Source organism: Artemia sp. Qi Xiang Cuo, chromosome 4 (genome assembly GCF_049724085.1).
Source record: "Artemia sp. Qi Xiang Cuo chromosome 4, ASM4972408v1, whole genome shotgun sequence".
Lineage (NCBI taxonomy): Eukaryota > Metazoa > Arthropoda > Branchiopoda > Anostraca > Artemiidae > Artemia > Artemia sp. Qi Xiang Cuo.
In genome coordinates, this window is record NC_142797.1 from 37,330,525 (window position 1) to 37,344,595 (window position 14,071).

The 14,071-nt window shown below is 33.8% G+C and overlaps 1 protein-coding gene across 1 annotated transcript in view; it reads right to left on the bottom strand.

The window, feature by feature from the left end:
• The window catches only part of LOC148953080 (uncharacterized), a 192,638-nt gene that overhangs the window by 96,887 nt on the left and 81,680 nt on the right, over nucleotides 1-14,071 (bottom strand). The window contains exon 3 of the mRNA XM_089087860.1: nucleotides 4,832-4,989. Within this exon, the coding sequence (XP_088943986.1) occupies nucleotides 4,832-4,989 (158 nt within the window). The remainder of the gene's footprint in view (nucleotides 1-4,831; nucleotides 4,990-14,071) is intronic.

Below are 14,071 nucleotides of genomic sequence, written 5' to 3' on the forward strand. Positions count from 1 at the left end.
TAAATAAACTAAAATCTAACTCTAACTAAAAATCTAAGATAAGACTATATGGTGAAATCTCCAAACTATTAAATAAATCTAAACTAAACTAGAACTATAACAAAAACTCTATGCTAAGACTCTAAGCTAAAAACTAAACTCTTAATTGAAACTAAACTAAACTAGAACTCTAACAAAAGCTCTAAGCTAAGACTCTAAGATAAAAAAAACTCTAAACTCTTAACTAAAACTAAACTAAACTAAAACTCTAAGCTAAGTCTCTAAGGTAAAACTCCAAACTCTTTACTATAACTAAACTAAACTAGAACTCTAACAAAAACTCTAAGCTAAGACTCTAAGCTAAAACTCTAAACTCTTAACTATTACTAAACTACAACTCTAACAAAAACTCTAATCTAAGACTCTAATCTAAAACTGTAAAATCTTAACTAAAACTAAACTATACTATAGCTTCAAATAAAACTCTAAGCTGAGAATATAATATAAAAAATCTAAAATATTAAATAAAAATAAAAAAAAATATAAATATAAAAAAAAATAAAAGCTAAGACTCTAAGCTAAAACTCTAAACTCTTAACTAAAACTAAACTAAACTAGAATTCTAACTAAAACTCTAAGTTAAGACTCTAGGGTAAAACACCAAACTCTTAACTAAAACTAAACTAAACTAGAACTCTAACTGAAACTCAAAGGTAAAACATCAAACTCTTAACTAAAACTAAACTAAACTAGAACTCTAACAAAAACTCTAAGCTAAGACTCTAAGCTAAAAAAAACTCTAAACTCTTAACTAAAACTAAACTAAATCTCTAAAGCTAAGTCTCTAAGGTAAAATTCCAAACTCTTAACTATATCTAAACTAAACTAGAACTCTAAGCTAGTATTCTAAGCTAAAACTCTAAACTCTTAACTATTACTAAAATAAACTTCAACTCCAACATAAACTCTAAGCTAATACTATAAGCTAAAAATGAAAACTATTAACTAAAACTAAACTAATCTAGAACTTCAACAAAAACTATAATCCAATACTCTAAGTTAAAAACTATAAATTCTTAAATAATAATAAAATAAACTAGAACTCTAACAAAAACTATAAGATAAGACTCTAAGCTAAAACACTAAACTCTTAACTAAAACTAAACTAGAAATCTAACTAAAAACTCTAAGCTAAGTCTCTAAGGTAAAACTGTAAACATTGAACTAAAACTAAACGAAACTAGAACTCTAACTTAAACTCAAAGGTAAAACACCAAACTCTTACCTAAAACTAAAGTAAACTAGAACTCTAACTAAAACTCTAAGCTAAGTCTCTAAGGTAACACTCCAAACTCTTAACTATAACTAAACTAAACCAAAACTCTAACAAAAACTCTAAGCTAAGACTCTAAGCTTAAACTCTTAACTATTACTAAACTAAACTTCAACTCTAACTAGAACTCTAAGCTAAGACTCTAAGCCAAAACTCTAAACTCTTAACTAAAACTAAACTAAACTAGAACTTCAACAAAAACTCTAAGCTAAGACTCTAAGCTAAAAATTCTAAATTCTTAACTAAAACTAAACTAAACTAGAACTCTAACAAAAACTCTAAGATAAGACTCTAAGCTAAAAATCTAAACTCTTAACTAAAACTAAACTAAAATAGAACTCTAACTAAAACTCTAAGCTAAGAATATAAGTTAAAACACCAAATTATTAACTAAAAATAAACTAAACTAGAACTCTAACTGAAACTCAAAGGTAAAACATCAAACTCTTAACTAAAATTAAACTATACTAGAACTCTAACAAAAAGTCTAAGCTAAGACTCTAAGGTAAAACTCTTAACTAAAACTAAACTAGAACTCTAACAAAAACTTTAAGCTAAGACTCGAAGTTAAAATTCGAAACTCTTAACTAAAACTTAACCAAACTACAACTTCAATATCAGTATTGATTCTATTTGAACTTTCTCCAAGTTGATCAAATTGGTCTCTAAACGGTTCATGATAAAAAATAGCTTGGGACAAGAAAAAAAAACCTAAAATAATGTCGGAAAATCATTTTCAAAACTCAGATCTGGGGGGCGCTGGGATTGAATCATAGAGAAACAATGAATTTACTTGTAAAAAAAATGTGACTCAAAGACGTTTCGTTCTTTTCACTGGCTTGAAATTGCATACAAACGAGCCAATCAGGTGTTACAATCCTTTTGTTTGCTCAAAATTCGACAAAGCAACGACGGTTTGGCTAGTTTATTTTGCATGATATTTCTAAAGCCAATTAAGATGAATAAATGTCGTCAAAGTCAAGGCTATAAGAAGAAAAAAAAGTTCTGGATAATTTTGTCAGATTGTAGTTTACGCACTAATATCAATATCAGTAGCGATTCTATTTGAACTTTCTCCAAGTTGATCAAATTGGTCTCTAAACAATTCATGATAAAAAATAGTTTGGGACAAGACAAAAAAACCCTAAAATAATGTCGTGAAATCATTTTCAACACTCAGAGCAGGGGGGCGCTGGGATTGAATCATAGAGAAACAACTAATTTACTTGTAAGAAAAATGTGACTCAAAGACGTTTCGTTCTTTTCACAGGCTTGAAATTGCATACAAACGAGCCAATCAGGTGTTACAATCCTTTTGTTTGCTCAAAATTCTACAAAGCAACGACGGTTAGGCTAGTTTATTTTGCATTACATTTCTAATGCCATGTCAGACGTATTAATGTCGTAAACGTCAATGCTTTGAGAAAAAAAAAGTCTTGGATATTTTCGTCAGTTTTTGGTTTAAATGCTTACCACAATATCGATAGCGATTATAGTTGAACTTTCTCCTTGTTGATCCAATTGCGCTCTAAACGGTTCATTATAAAAAAAAATAGTTTGAGACAAAAAAAAAATACCTAAAATAATGTCGTGAAATCATTTTCAACACTCAGAGCAGGGGGGCGCTGGGATTGAATCATAGAGAAACAACGAATTTACTTTTTAAAAAAATGTGACTCAAAGACGTTTCGTTCTTTTCACTGGCTTGAAATTGCATACAAACGGGCCAATTAGGTGTTGCAATCCTTTTGTTTGCTCAAAATTCGACAAAGCAACGACGGTTAGGCTAGTTTATTTTGCATGATATTTCTAAAGCCAATTAAGATGAAGAAATGTCTTCAAAGTCAAGGCTATAAGAAAAAAGTTCTGGATATTTTCGACAGTTTTTAGGTTACGCACTTACATCAATAACAGTAACAATTCTATTTGAGCTTTCTTCTATTTGATCTAATTGGTCTCTAAACAGTTCATGATAAAAAATAGTTTGGGACAAGAAAAAAAAACCTAAAATAATGTCGTGAAATCATTTTTAACACTCAGAGCAGGGGGGCGCTGGGTTTGAATCATGAACAAACAACGAATTTACTTTTAAAAAAAATTTGACTCAAAGACGTTTCGTTCTTTTCACTGGCTTGAAATTGCATACAAACGGGGCCAATCAGGTGTTACAATCCTTTTGTTTGCTCAAAATTCGACAAAGCAACGACGGTTAGGCTAGTTTATTTTGCATGATATTTCTAAAGCCAATTAAGATGAAGAAATGTCTTCAAAGTCAAGACTATAAGAAAAAAAAAGTTCTGAATATTTTTGTCAGTTTGTAGTTTACACAATAATATCAATATCAGTAACGAGCTCCGTCCAAAATAACTTGCTCCTTATGTTAGACTTTGACTTTTCATCCCAATTATAGTAAAATATAAACATTTTCAACTAGAAATCTGGAACATCGTTAAAAACTAAGATGAATGGAAATTATCCCGTATATGAAGTGAGATACCCCCTCCGAAATACCTTGCTCTTTATGCTAGATTTTGACTTTTCATCCCAATTAAATTAAAAAATAAGCATTTTCAACTTTAAATAAGGAGCATCATTAAAAACTAAGACCTTTAAACTGACAACACTGTTCAAACACCACTTGTGTATTATACAGAACACATCAATGAAGTAAAGCTAGGTCAAGTCATAAGACCATTTTATCATCGTTAACCATTTTCATAGATTTATGTTGTCTCAAATTTATAATAAATAAGGTATGAATTAACATGCTCATCAGGGTTACCTTAACTGCTAATCACTTTAACCCTTTCTTTCTCCATCTTCCAAGCTCCGATGTCTCTGATTGGCTCCTAAAAAACGGATGTTGGCTCAAAAAAAACAGTCTGGTTGAAAAACTTGGAGTTGAAACAAACTTGTGTGGGGAATCCCCGCTCATACTGCTATCTTTTTTGCAATGTTTAGGAACCGGAGAGGAATCCCCGCGCGCTTGGAAAGGTACTAATGAAAGGCAAGCAAAACTCTCACCCATCCCTCCAGAAATATTTTATTCAGAGATTTCTTGTTAAAAAATTATCCAATCTCTAATTAGAATCAATTACACTCCTTTTATTCAAACATTAATTAATATCGTTCATAGAGTCCAATTTTGCAAATTCCTTATCCCTTTTTGCAAATGTCAATCAAACAATTCCGATTGTAAAAGCGTGTTTAATCACGTTGCTTGGAAAGGTATCCATAAGTACATGCTCTGAAAAGGTGCCAAGGAACGTAATCTCGTCAAACTGTGTGAGGGAGTACTGACTCTCTTTGAAAAGGTGTATAGCTTCCATATAATTCCATATTAGCATTCTACTGTCTTCTACGTAAGGTCAGTCCAAAGAATCCTGACCTAAAAACGGAAGATTCGTTGATTATGATTTCCTTGGAGCGTTTAACTTCATAGCCGGTTTTAAACATAATCGTGTTCCTTACTTGCCTCTATCCATTTCTAGCAATGGTCTATTTTGGTAAAGAACATACCTTAATAATGGAGCGTCGGCAACAATTTCAGAAACAAATTCACTTGCAATTTGCACATACTCTTCGTGTACTTCTTTAATTATGACTCCAGCCCGTTCAGCCCACGCTTCTTTAGAATCTAACTCAGTCGTAGAAATCTTTGGGTCACTTGGAAAAACCTAGAAATCGTTAAAAAGGTAAAAAAAAGGGAACTAGCTTGCGTTGCATAAAATCTAAGAGATTTCTAGTTTAAGCTATTTCCCGTTTTTACCTAAATCATATGTAGCATATTTTCAACCTATCTAAACAATTTATCGTTAAACTAACATAGAAAGATAAAGAGAAGAATTGTCAAAGCTAAGCTATTGCTCAAGCCCCCCCCCCCAGGAAAAGCAAGAGGCATGCACAAGTGTAAACCGAAACAATACATAAAAATAAATACAAAGATAAGCCTTATGGAATCAGAAAAATTCTCAATAACACAAAATGCAAGGAAATATAGAATCTAATTATAAAAGCATTTAACAGTATATTGACAAAAGAAGAGGTAAATTCTAGATAAATTTGGAAGGTTAGGCTTTATGACAGCGAAACTCCCATATTTATTAGAGTTATTACCCCAATATTTATTGGGGTAATACAGAATATTATCCTACGGCGTGCCAGGTCGAATCGAGTAGCATTTAGAAAATAAAAAAGGATGACAAAAAAAAATATTAACGAAGAAACCAAAAGTAAAACTGGACTTATTTGTTTGCCCTACCTGTATTGACAGTCAACAGCCAAAAGCTAAATAAGACTAATTTTCACACACACAAATATATACTACACCAATTTATAAATAGTATCATATTTCCCAAAGCGTTAACTATATAAAAATGATGCAAAATAAACCAACACTCGAATAACTAAAAGAATATTGAGGCCGTAATAAGCCGTGAAACCTCAAAACTTATCTAAATTAATACTATAATGACATCTATCCAAAATATGACATTGCACAACATTAGGAGATGAGTCATGGATAATTAGCATCCTGGTGATGTCATACAAAGTAGACTTTCGTGGATGCATTCAATAAAGCACAAATAAGTTTAACTGGGTTTTAATCCTAGAAAAAAACTTATTGAACTTTAGGTACGACACCATAGGCACGAAATATACTTGGCGTTGTTTACCGAGCGTTTTTTCGGGTTCTAGGCGTTTACCCCCGGAAAACATACCCCCCCCCCCCCGGGAAAACAAGGTTTCCAAATTTGAGAATTTTATCAGTCATCCTCAAAGACATAGTTATTATTTTTCGACCATGCTGAACAAAATGGCAATCTCAAAATTTTGATCGGTTATCTTTGGAAAAAAATGAGCGTGGGAGGGGGCCTAGTTGCCCTCCATTTTTTGGGTCACTTTAAAAGGGCACTAAAACTTTTAATTTCCGTTCGAATGAGCCCTCTCACAATATCCTAGGACCACTGGATCGATACGATCAACCCCTGGAAAAAAACAAACATAAAAAAAAAAAAACACGCATCCGTGATCTTTCTTCTGGCAAAAAATACAAAATTCCACATTTTTGCAGATAGGAGCTTGAAACCACTAATGTAGGGTTTTCTGATACGCTGAATCTGGAGGTATAATTTTCGTTAGGGATGTATAACTTTTAGGGGGTGTTTCCCGCTTTTTTCGAAAATCAGGCACGTTTTCTCAGGCACGTAGCTTTTGATGGATAGGACTAAACTTGATAAAACTTATATATTTGAAATTACGGTAGCATAAAAATACAATTCTTTTGATGTATCTATTGATATCAAAATTCCGTTTTTTAGAGGATCGGTTACTATTGAGCCGGGTCGCTCCTTACTTACAGTTCGTTCTTTTTCATAAAAAAAAAAAAAAATCTATTAGACTCCATAATTTTTACTTTGAAGATTATTTGGCTTTATTTCTGCTCATTTTTGGTTTAATGAGGCTCTTTACTTTTCTTTAAAAATTTGTTCCGTATGTTTCCCATTAAGACATACTATCTGTAAGTAATCAAATAGAAATTATTACGTATATGAAAGGGGTTACCTCCTCCTCCAGACCTCGCTCTTTACGCTAAAGCTGTTTCTATAGAATTCTAAAACAAAGCTTACAGGATAAAAAGTCAAAACTTTAGCGTAAAGAGTAAGTTCTTGTGGAGGGGTCAACTCCTTTCATATACGTAAAAATTTCTGTTCGTTTTACGTTTTGATGTTGCTCCTTACTTTCAGTCGAAAAAACTTATATTTTTTAAATTTAATTACTGGTCGATTTTAAATATTATCGAGAAATAAGGCTCTCTCTCCATGAAAAATTTCGGCTCATATGCCACTCGCTCAAGTTCACGCTGTGTAAAACTCGAGAACAAAGCGGTTTCTTCGTTACTTTAGAAACAAATTTGGGCTATATATTTGCACGTTATGGGGGGGGGGGGTAAAGTATATTGGGTCTGCATGCAAAATGTGTTAGGTATAATTATGTTGCATATTATAAAGTAAGAATTGTTTTCTGACTTCAAACTGTCCAAATACTTTACACCTCCCCCCTTATGTGCTATTATATAGCCCAATTTATATAGTTCTCATCTATTCTGTCACCTGTCTTTGTCTTGTCTCGTCCTAAGCTGAAAGAAACTAACGAAGAAACCGGTTTGTTCTCGAGTGTTACACAGTGTAAACTAGAGTGAGTGGCGTATAATACACAAGTACCAAAATTCCTTCGCCCAACGGAAAATAAAAAAACAAAACTCAAATAAAATTATCAAATTTGGAAAGCCTTATTTTCCACGGGGGGGGGGGGGGGGGGTAAATGCCGGCCACCCCATAGAGGTGTATAGGATAGTACTGTGACGTACACATTGGGCGAAAAAAAATATTGGTAAAAAACGCCAACGGCAGCAATGCAGCCGCCCACTGTCAAACAGTTCGTGGTAACGAACTGTAAGTAAGGAGCGACCCAGCTCAATGGTAACCGAAGCTCTAAAAAACAGAATTTTGGTACCAATAGATACATCAAAAGAATCATATTTTAATTCTGATTTCAAATATATAAGTTTCATCAAGTTTAATCTTACACATCAAAAGTTAAGCGCCTGAGAAAATTTGGCTGATTTTCGAAAACAGGGGGAAAGACACCCTAAAAGTTATAGAACCTTAATGAAATTCACACCATCATATTCAACGTATCAGAGAACCCTGCTGTCGAGTTTTTAAGCTCCTATCTACAAAAATGTGGAATTTTGCATTTTTTGCCAGAAGAAAGATCACGGGTGCGTGTTTATTTTTTTTTATTTTTTTTTTTTTTATCTTTTCCCCAGGGGTAATCGTATTGACCCAGTGGTCCTGAATATCGTGGGAGGGCTCATTGGAACGGAAATTAAAAGTTCTAGTGCCCTTTTTAAGTGACAAAAAAATAGAGGGCAACTAGGCCCCCTCCCACGCTCATTTTTTTCTCAAAGTCACCCAATTAAAGTTTTGAGATAGCCATTTTGTTCAGCATAGTCAAAAATCTAATAAATATGTCTTTTACGATGACTTAATCCCCCACAGTTCCAAGGGGAAGGGCTGCAAGCTATGCACTTTGCCCATTGCTTACATATTGTATTGGTTATTGGGAAGTATACAGACATTTTCAGGAAGAATTTTTTTCTGGTGGGGGGGGGGGGGCGGGCGGAGGGGGTTAAACGGGATAAACGTTACTGAGAGAATGTGTCGTGTGGGTAAGGGCCAGTTCGATGACTGGTGCGCTGAATTTCCAAGCATTATTTGAAAAACAATCAGAAATTAAATTTAAAGAAAAAGTTTTTTTAACTGAAAGTAAGAAGCAACATTAGAACTTAAAACGAACATAAATTATTATGTATATGAGGGGGTTCTCCCCCAAGTCAATACCTCGCTCTCTACACTGCAGTTTTTTTTAGGGCTTTCAAAAGAGCTTTCTAATTAAACGGTCTTAGTGATTCAGGGGTTTGTGAATCAAATTTTTTTTTAACTTTTAACGTAAACAGCGTGGTATTGACTAAGGAGAGAACCCCCTCCTATACGTAATAAAAAAAAACAAGCGATACGGCTAAATAGTAATAGATACTTTTAAAAACAGAACTTTGATGTCAATAAATGTATCAAAAGAATGGGCTTATAATGCCGATTCTAAATATATAAATTTTATTAAGTTTAGTATTACTCATCAAAGGCTACGAGCCTGAGAAAATTTACCTGATTTTTTAAAGAGGGGGAAACATCCCCTAAAAGTGAAAGAATTTTAATGAAAATCACACCGTCAGATTCAGCGTATCAGAAAACCCTATAACATAGGTTTCAAGCTCATATCTGCAAAAATTTGCAACTTTGTATTTTTTGCCAGAAGAAAAATATACGAATATAGAAGTTCGTTACGTAAGTTAATTTGTAAATTACGTCAGAAACAAATTTAGAGACAGCCATTAAGCAAAAGAAAAGCAAAAAAGTAAATTTTGTTTTAATTATTCAATGACGGTGAGCCAAAATAAAAGCTGCATTAACTAAAAAACGATCAGAAATTAAATAAAAAAAAAGTTTTTTAAACTGAAAGTAAGGAGCCACATTAAAACTGAAAACAAACAGAAACGATTCCGTATATGAAAGGGGCTGTCCCCTCCTCAACGCCTCGCTCCTTACGCTAAAGTTTGACTCTGTCTCACAACTTTATTTTTTTAAACAATAAAAAACTTTAGCGTAAAGAGCGAGGCGTTGAGGAGGGGACAGCCCCTTTCATATACGGAATAATTTCTGTTCGTTTTAAGTTTTAATGTCGCTCCTTACTTTCAGTTTTAAAAACTTGTTTTTTTTATTTAATCACTGAAATAAACGATCTTTTTTTTAAAGCCTCCACCGAGATGGTGTCATATGGAACTAATTACATGCTTACACACGCGGCGTCCTGTCTGCTGGCGACTGTTGTTGTGTTTGTATCACAGCATAGATACTATACGGTAACAAAATTTGTTTCAGAAATTGGACACCCTATGCTGCTATGGTTTGCATTGAGAGAGTGTGTTTGCAGAGCATATCATAAAAAAAAAAAAAACTAAATTGGAAGCCATAAATAACCTATTTTCCTGGGAAGGGAGAGTACAATTGTAAAAAAAATAAAAAATAAAATAGATAATTGAATTAGGAGGTGCCAAGAAATTCAAGGAAGAATGATGTGCGAGGGCGTTGAGCCCAAATTAGCCCCTGCCTTCGACCCTAAACGAATCAAAACCTATTTATCATAAAAAAAAACGAATGAAAATGCAATTTATGTACCTTAAACTGAATATTATTTAAACAAAATTTGAATTCATTTACATTAAGAAAATTTCTACCTATTGGTTTTCAGAAAAGCGTTTGGTTTAACTGCTCCTTCCTCCTCCCCAATGCCTTCGAAAGGTCCAACAACTATATATGTGGGGACGATGTGACCCCTATAGCCCCTGGGGAAAGGGGTATAAGTTACGCGATTGGTCCATTGTTCATATATAGTATTTGTTATTTGGAAACATACGGAAGTTTTCTTTTTTTTTTGGGGGGGGGGATACTTTCTGCAGGAGGGATTTTCCACGGGGAAAATTTTCTGTGGTGACTAAAATTTCCGAATGAAATTTTCCAGAGGGGGTATAGGATAAGGAAGAAACTCCCTGGCATTATTTGAAAAACAGTCAGGAATTAGATATGGAAAAGCATGTTTTTTCAACTAAAAGTAAGGCGCAACATTAAGACTTAAAACGGACAGAAATCATTCCGTAGCCTATATGAAATTAAATTAAAAAAAACAAGTTGTTTTAACTGAAAGTAAGGAGCGACATTAAAACTTAAAACGAACAGAAATTATTCCGCATATGAAAGGGGCTGTCCTCTCCTCAACGCCTTGCTCTTTACGCTAAAGTTTTTCATTGTTTAAAAAAAATAATAGAGTTGTGAGAAAGTCAAACTTTAGGGTAAAGAGCGAGGCGTTGAGGATGAGACATCCCCTTTCATATACGGAATAATTTATATTCGTTTTAAGTTTTAATGTCGCTCCTTACTTTCAGTTAAAAAAACTTGTTTTTTTTTAATTTAATTTTTGAACGTTTTTGAATAAATGCAGGTTTTGATCTTGGCTCACCGTACATGAATAATTAAAACAAGATTTCCATATTAATTTACTTTTATTTGGTTAAATGGCTTTCTCGAAACTTGTTTAATTTTATTTACGAACGTTTTTATTAGTAATAAATATAGGTAACTTACGAATTAACTTACGTAACGAACTTCTATATTCATATATTTTTAATACATATATTAGGGGGTTCGCCCCCTAGTCAATACCTTGCTCTTTAAGCGAAAGTTCGAATTTTGTTCCAATTCTTTAAAAATGACTGCTTAATCACAAAGGCCGTTAATTAGAATAAATAGCTCTTATGAAAATACTAAAAAATCTTTGGCTTAAAGAGCGATGTATTGACTAGGGGGTGAACCCAATCATATATGTAATATTTTCTGTTCGTTTAAAGTTTTGATGTTGCTGCTGTTGCAGTTGAAAAACTTGTTTTTTTTATATTTAATTTCTGATCTTTTTTTAAATAATGCTGGGGAGTCCGGCGTCCCCTTCATAGCAATGTCCCTTCCCCCATGAAAAAATCCTCCCAAATAACCCCCAAACCACCCCACCCCCCACTACCAGGAGAAATCTCCCCTGAAAACGGAGGTATACTTCCCAATAACCAATACTATATGTTAACATTGGGTAAAGTTCATAACTTTCAGCCCTCCCTCCGGGAACTTCGGGGGATTAAGTCATCCTAAAAGACATACTTATAACATTTTCGAACATGCTGAACAAAATGGCTATCTCAAAATTTTGATCAAGTGACATTGGGGGAAAAATGAGCGTGGGAGGGGGCCTAGTTGCCCTCCATTTTTTTGGTCACTTAAAAAGGGCACTAGAACTTTTAATTTACATTTTAATGAGCCCTCCCACGATATTCTAGGACCACTGGGTCGATACGATCACAAAAAAAAAAAAAAACACGCACCCGTGATCTTTCTTCTGGCAAAAAATTCAAAATTCCACATGTTTGTAGATAGGAGCTTGAAACCTCTAAAGTAGGGTTCTCTAATACGCAAAATATGATGGTGTGATTTTCATTAAGTTTATATAGCTTTTAGGGGGTCTTTTCCCCTTTTTTCGAAAATCAGCTAACTTTTCTCAGGCGCGTAACTTTTGATGAGTAGGATTAAACTTGATGAAAATTATATATTTGAAATCAGCATTAAAATATGATTCTTTTAATGTATCCATTTGTATCAAAATACCGTTTTCTAGAGTTTCGGTTACCATTGAGCCGGGTCGCTCCTTACTTACAGTTCGTTACCACGAACTGTTTGATGGGCTGCTCATGAGATGTTGCGTCGGTAGAATATTTACCGCCCAGTGTGTAAACGCTACATTATTTTAGAGTAGCAGCGGTAAAAAAAAGGGAAAAAAGTTTGGTAAGAAAAACGCTCGGTAAGAAAAGCCAAGTGTGTTTCAGGCCATAGAGTGCCATTGGGTACCCACGTATTTTGGTTGTCTGGGAGAAAGATCAAGTCACATTTTTTACATATTTTTTTCGGAGGTACACTAGACTGTGAGCTTTGTGAGCGAATAATGATATTTTCTAAAAAAAAAAAAAAAAAATATTAATGCCACAAAGTGATAAAATATACTTTATTCACCAATTACTAAAAATGATCTTCTTTATTGTTCTTTTTAGACAATATGTTTAAAGTATTCATAATTATACACAATCCATTTCATTGCATAATTTTCATCGAGACGACATCCAATTTTAAAGGTTGTTTAAACCCATTTTCAAAAATATACAAATTTTCATATGTTAATTTATTTTGATGAACAACTTCAAATTAACCCTTTGATGGCTGGTGGCTCTTATAGGGCAAACCAAGAATTTTGCCTATAGCTCCTTTCTGATTGGTTGAAACGAGAAATTATCTGCATAGCCAGAAACAAGAGAACGAGAGCTATCGAATGGTATATTACTTTGCCCCTTTATGAGTCATCTAACAACGTTCGCACAGTACTGAATTTGACATAGTCAAATTTACATAGTGAAACCGTTGGAAATCTTGTGGTGTTCGTTAGTGTTTGACGGTTCCATCTGTATTATCTTTATTAGAAACTTTTTATTCATCCACAAGCAAGAACGATTTTTAAGTATGTATCTTATAAAACCCATCCGCCCAAAGGGAGGGAGTACAATACCGACCCGCCGAAAAGTTCAGTATAGTTTACACACGTTGCATCGAAGATCTTAGAAGTGTTTCCACTTTCTATTAACTTTCTCATTCAACAGGAATATTTTTCAGTAATGTAGCCAGTGTTTCCACTTCTACTTATTTTGGTAGTAGAATGCTTATTTTGGGACTATTCTACTTCCAAATATTAAATCTACTTATTTTTGGAGGCTTAAGTTTTCGTGCCGGCCAAGTATTTTGCTTTTGATTTCGTTGAATTATAATACTATAGTGTCTTATGGAATGGAAGGGTGCAATTGTTTTTAGCAGTGGCATCTTTGTCGGGAGCGACAAAAAGGAAATCCGAGAAATTATGAAATACCGTACACAATTTTGATCCTGGGTGAGGTATTAACAGCTATTATATAGTAATGGCTACCAGTTGACCTATATACAGCTGATTTATAATCGTTGATCCTGATTGACTTGTAAACAGCTAATTTATAGTAATTGATACTGGTTGACCTATAAAATAGCTAATTTATAATCGTTGATCCCGGCTGATTTATAAACAGCTAATTTATTATGATTGATCCTGGTTGATCTGTAAACAGCTAATTTGCGGATATAAAGATAAGTATAAATGCATGAATTTGTTTAAAACCATAAGGCCATCCATTAATAATCCATGCATTATCCGCCCTGTTTACCAGTTTACTATCTACTATCAGCAGCTGAAAAGCCATTGAGATTATGGAAGCACTGAGGAGGCGACATGAAGGACGACTAAGAAAGAGTGGACCTCAGCACTGCTGTTTCCTATGTCTTAGAGCCGGATGGCGATCTCTCTGACCTGAATTTGGAGGATTCTGAAGACGACAATGACCCTCTCTTCTACGAATCAGCTGAAGACGATCACAATAGTAGTTGGGATGACAGCAACGACGAATACGATCTACCACTCAGTCGAAGAGCAAAGTCTGCAAAATCCATCCGCGATGAAGCCGAA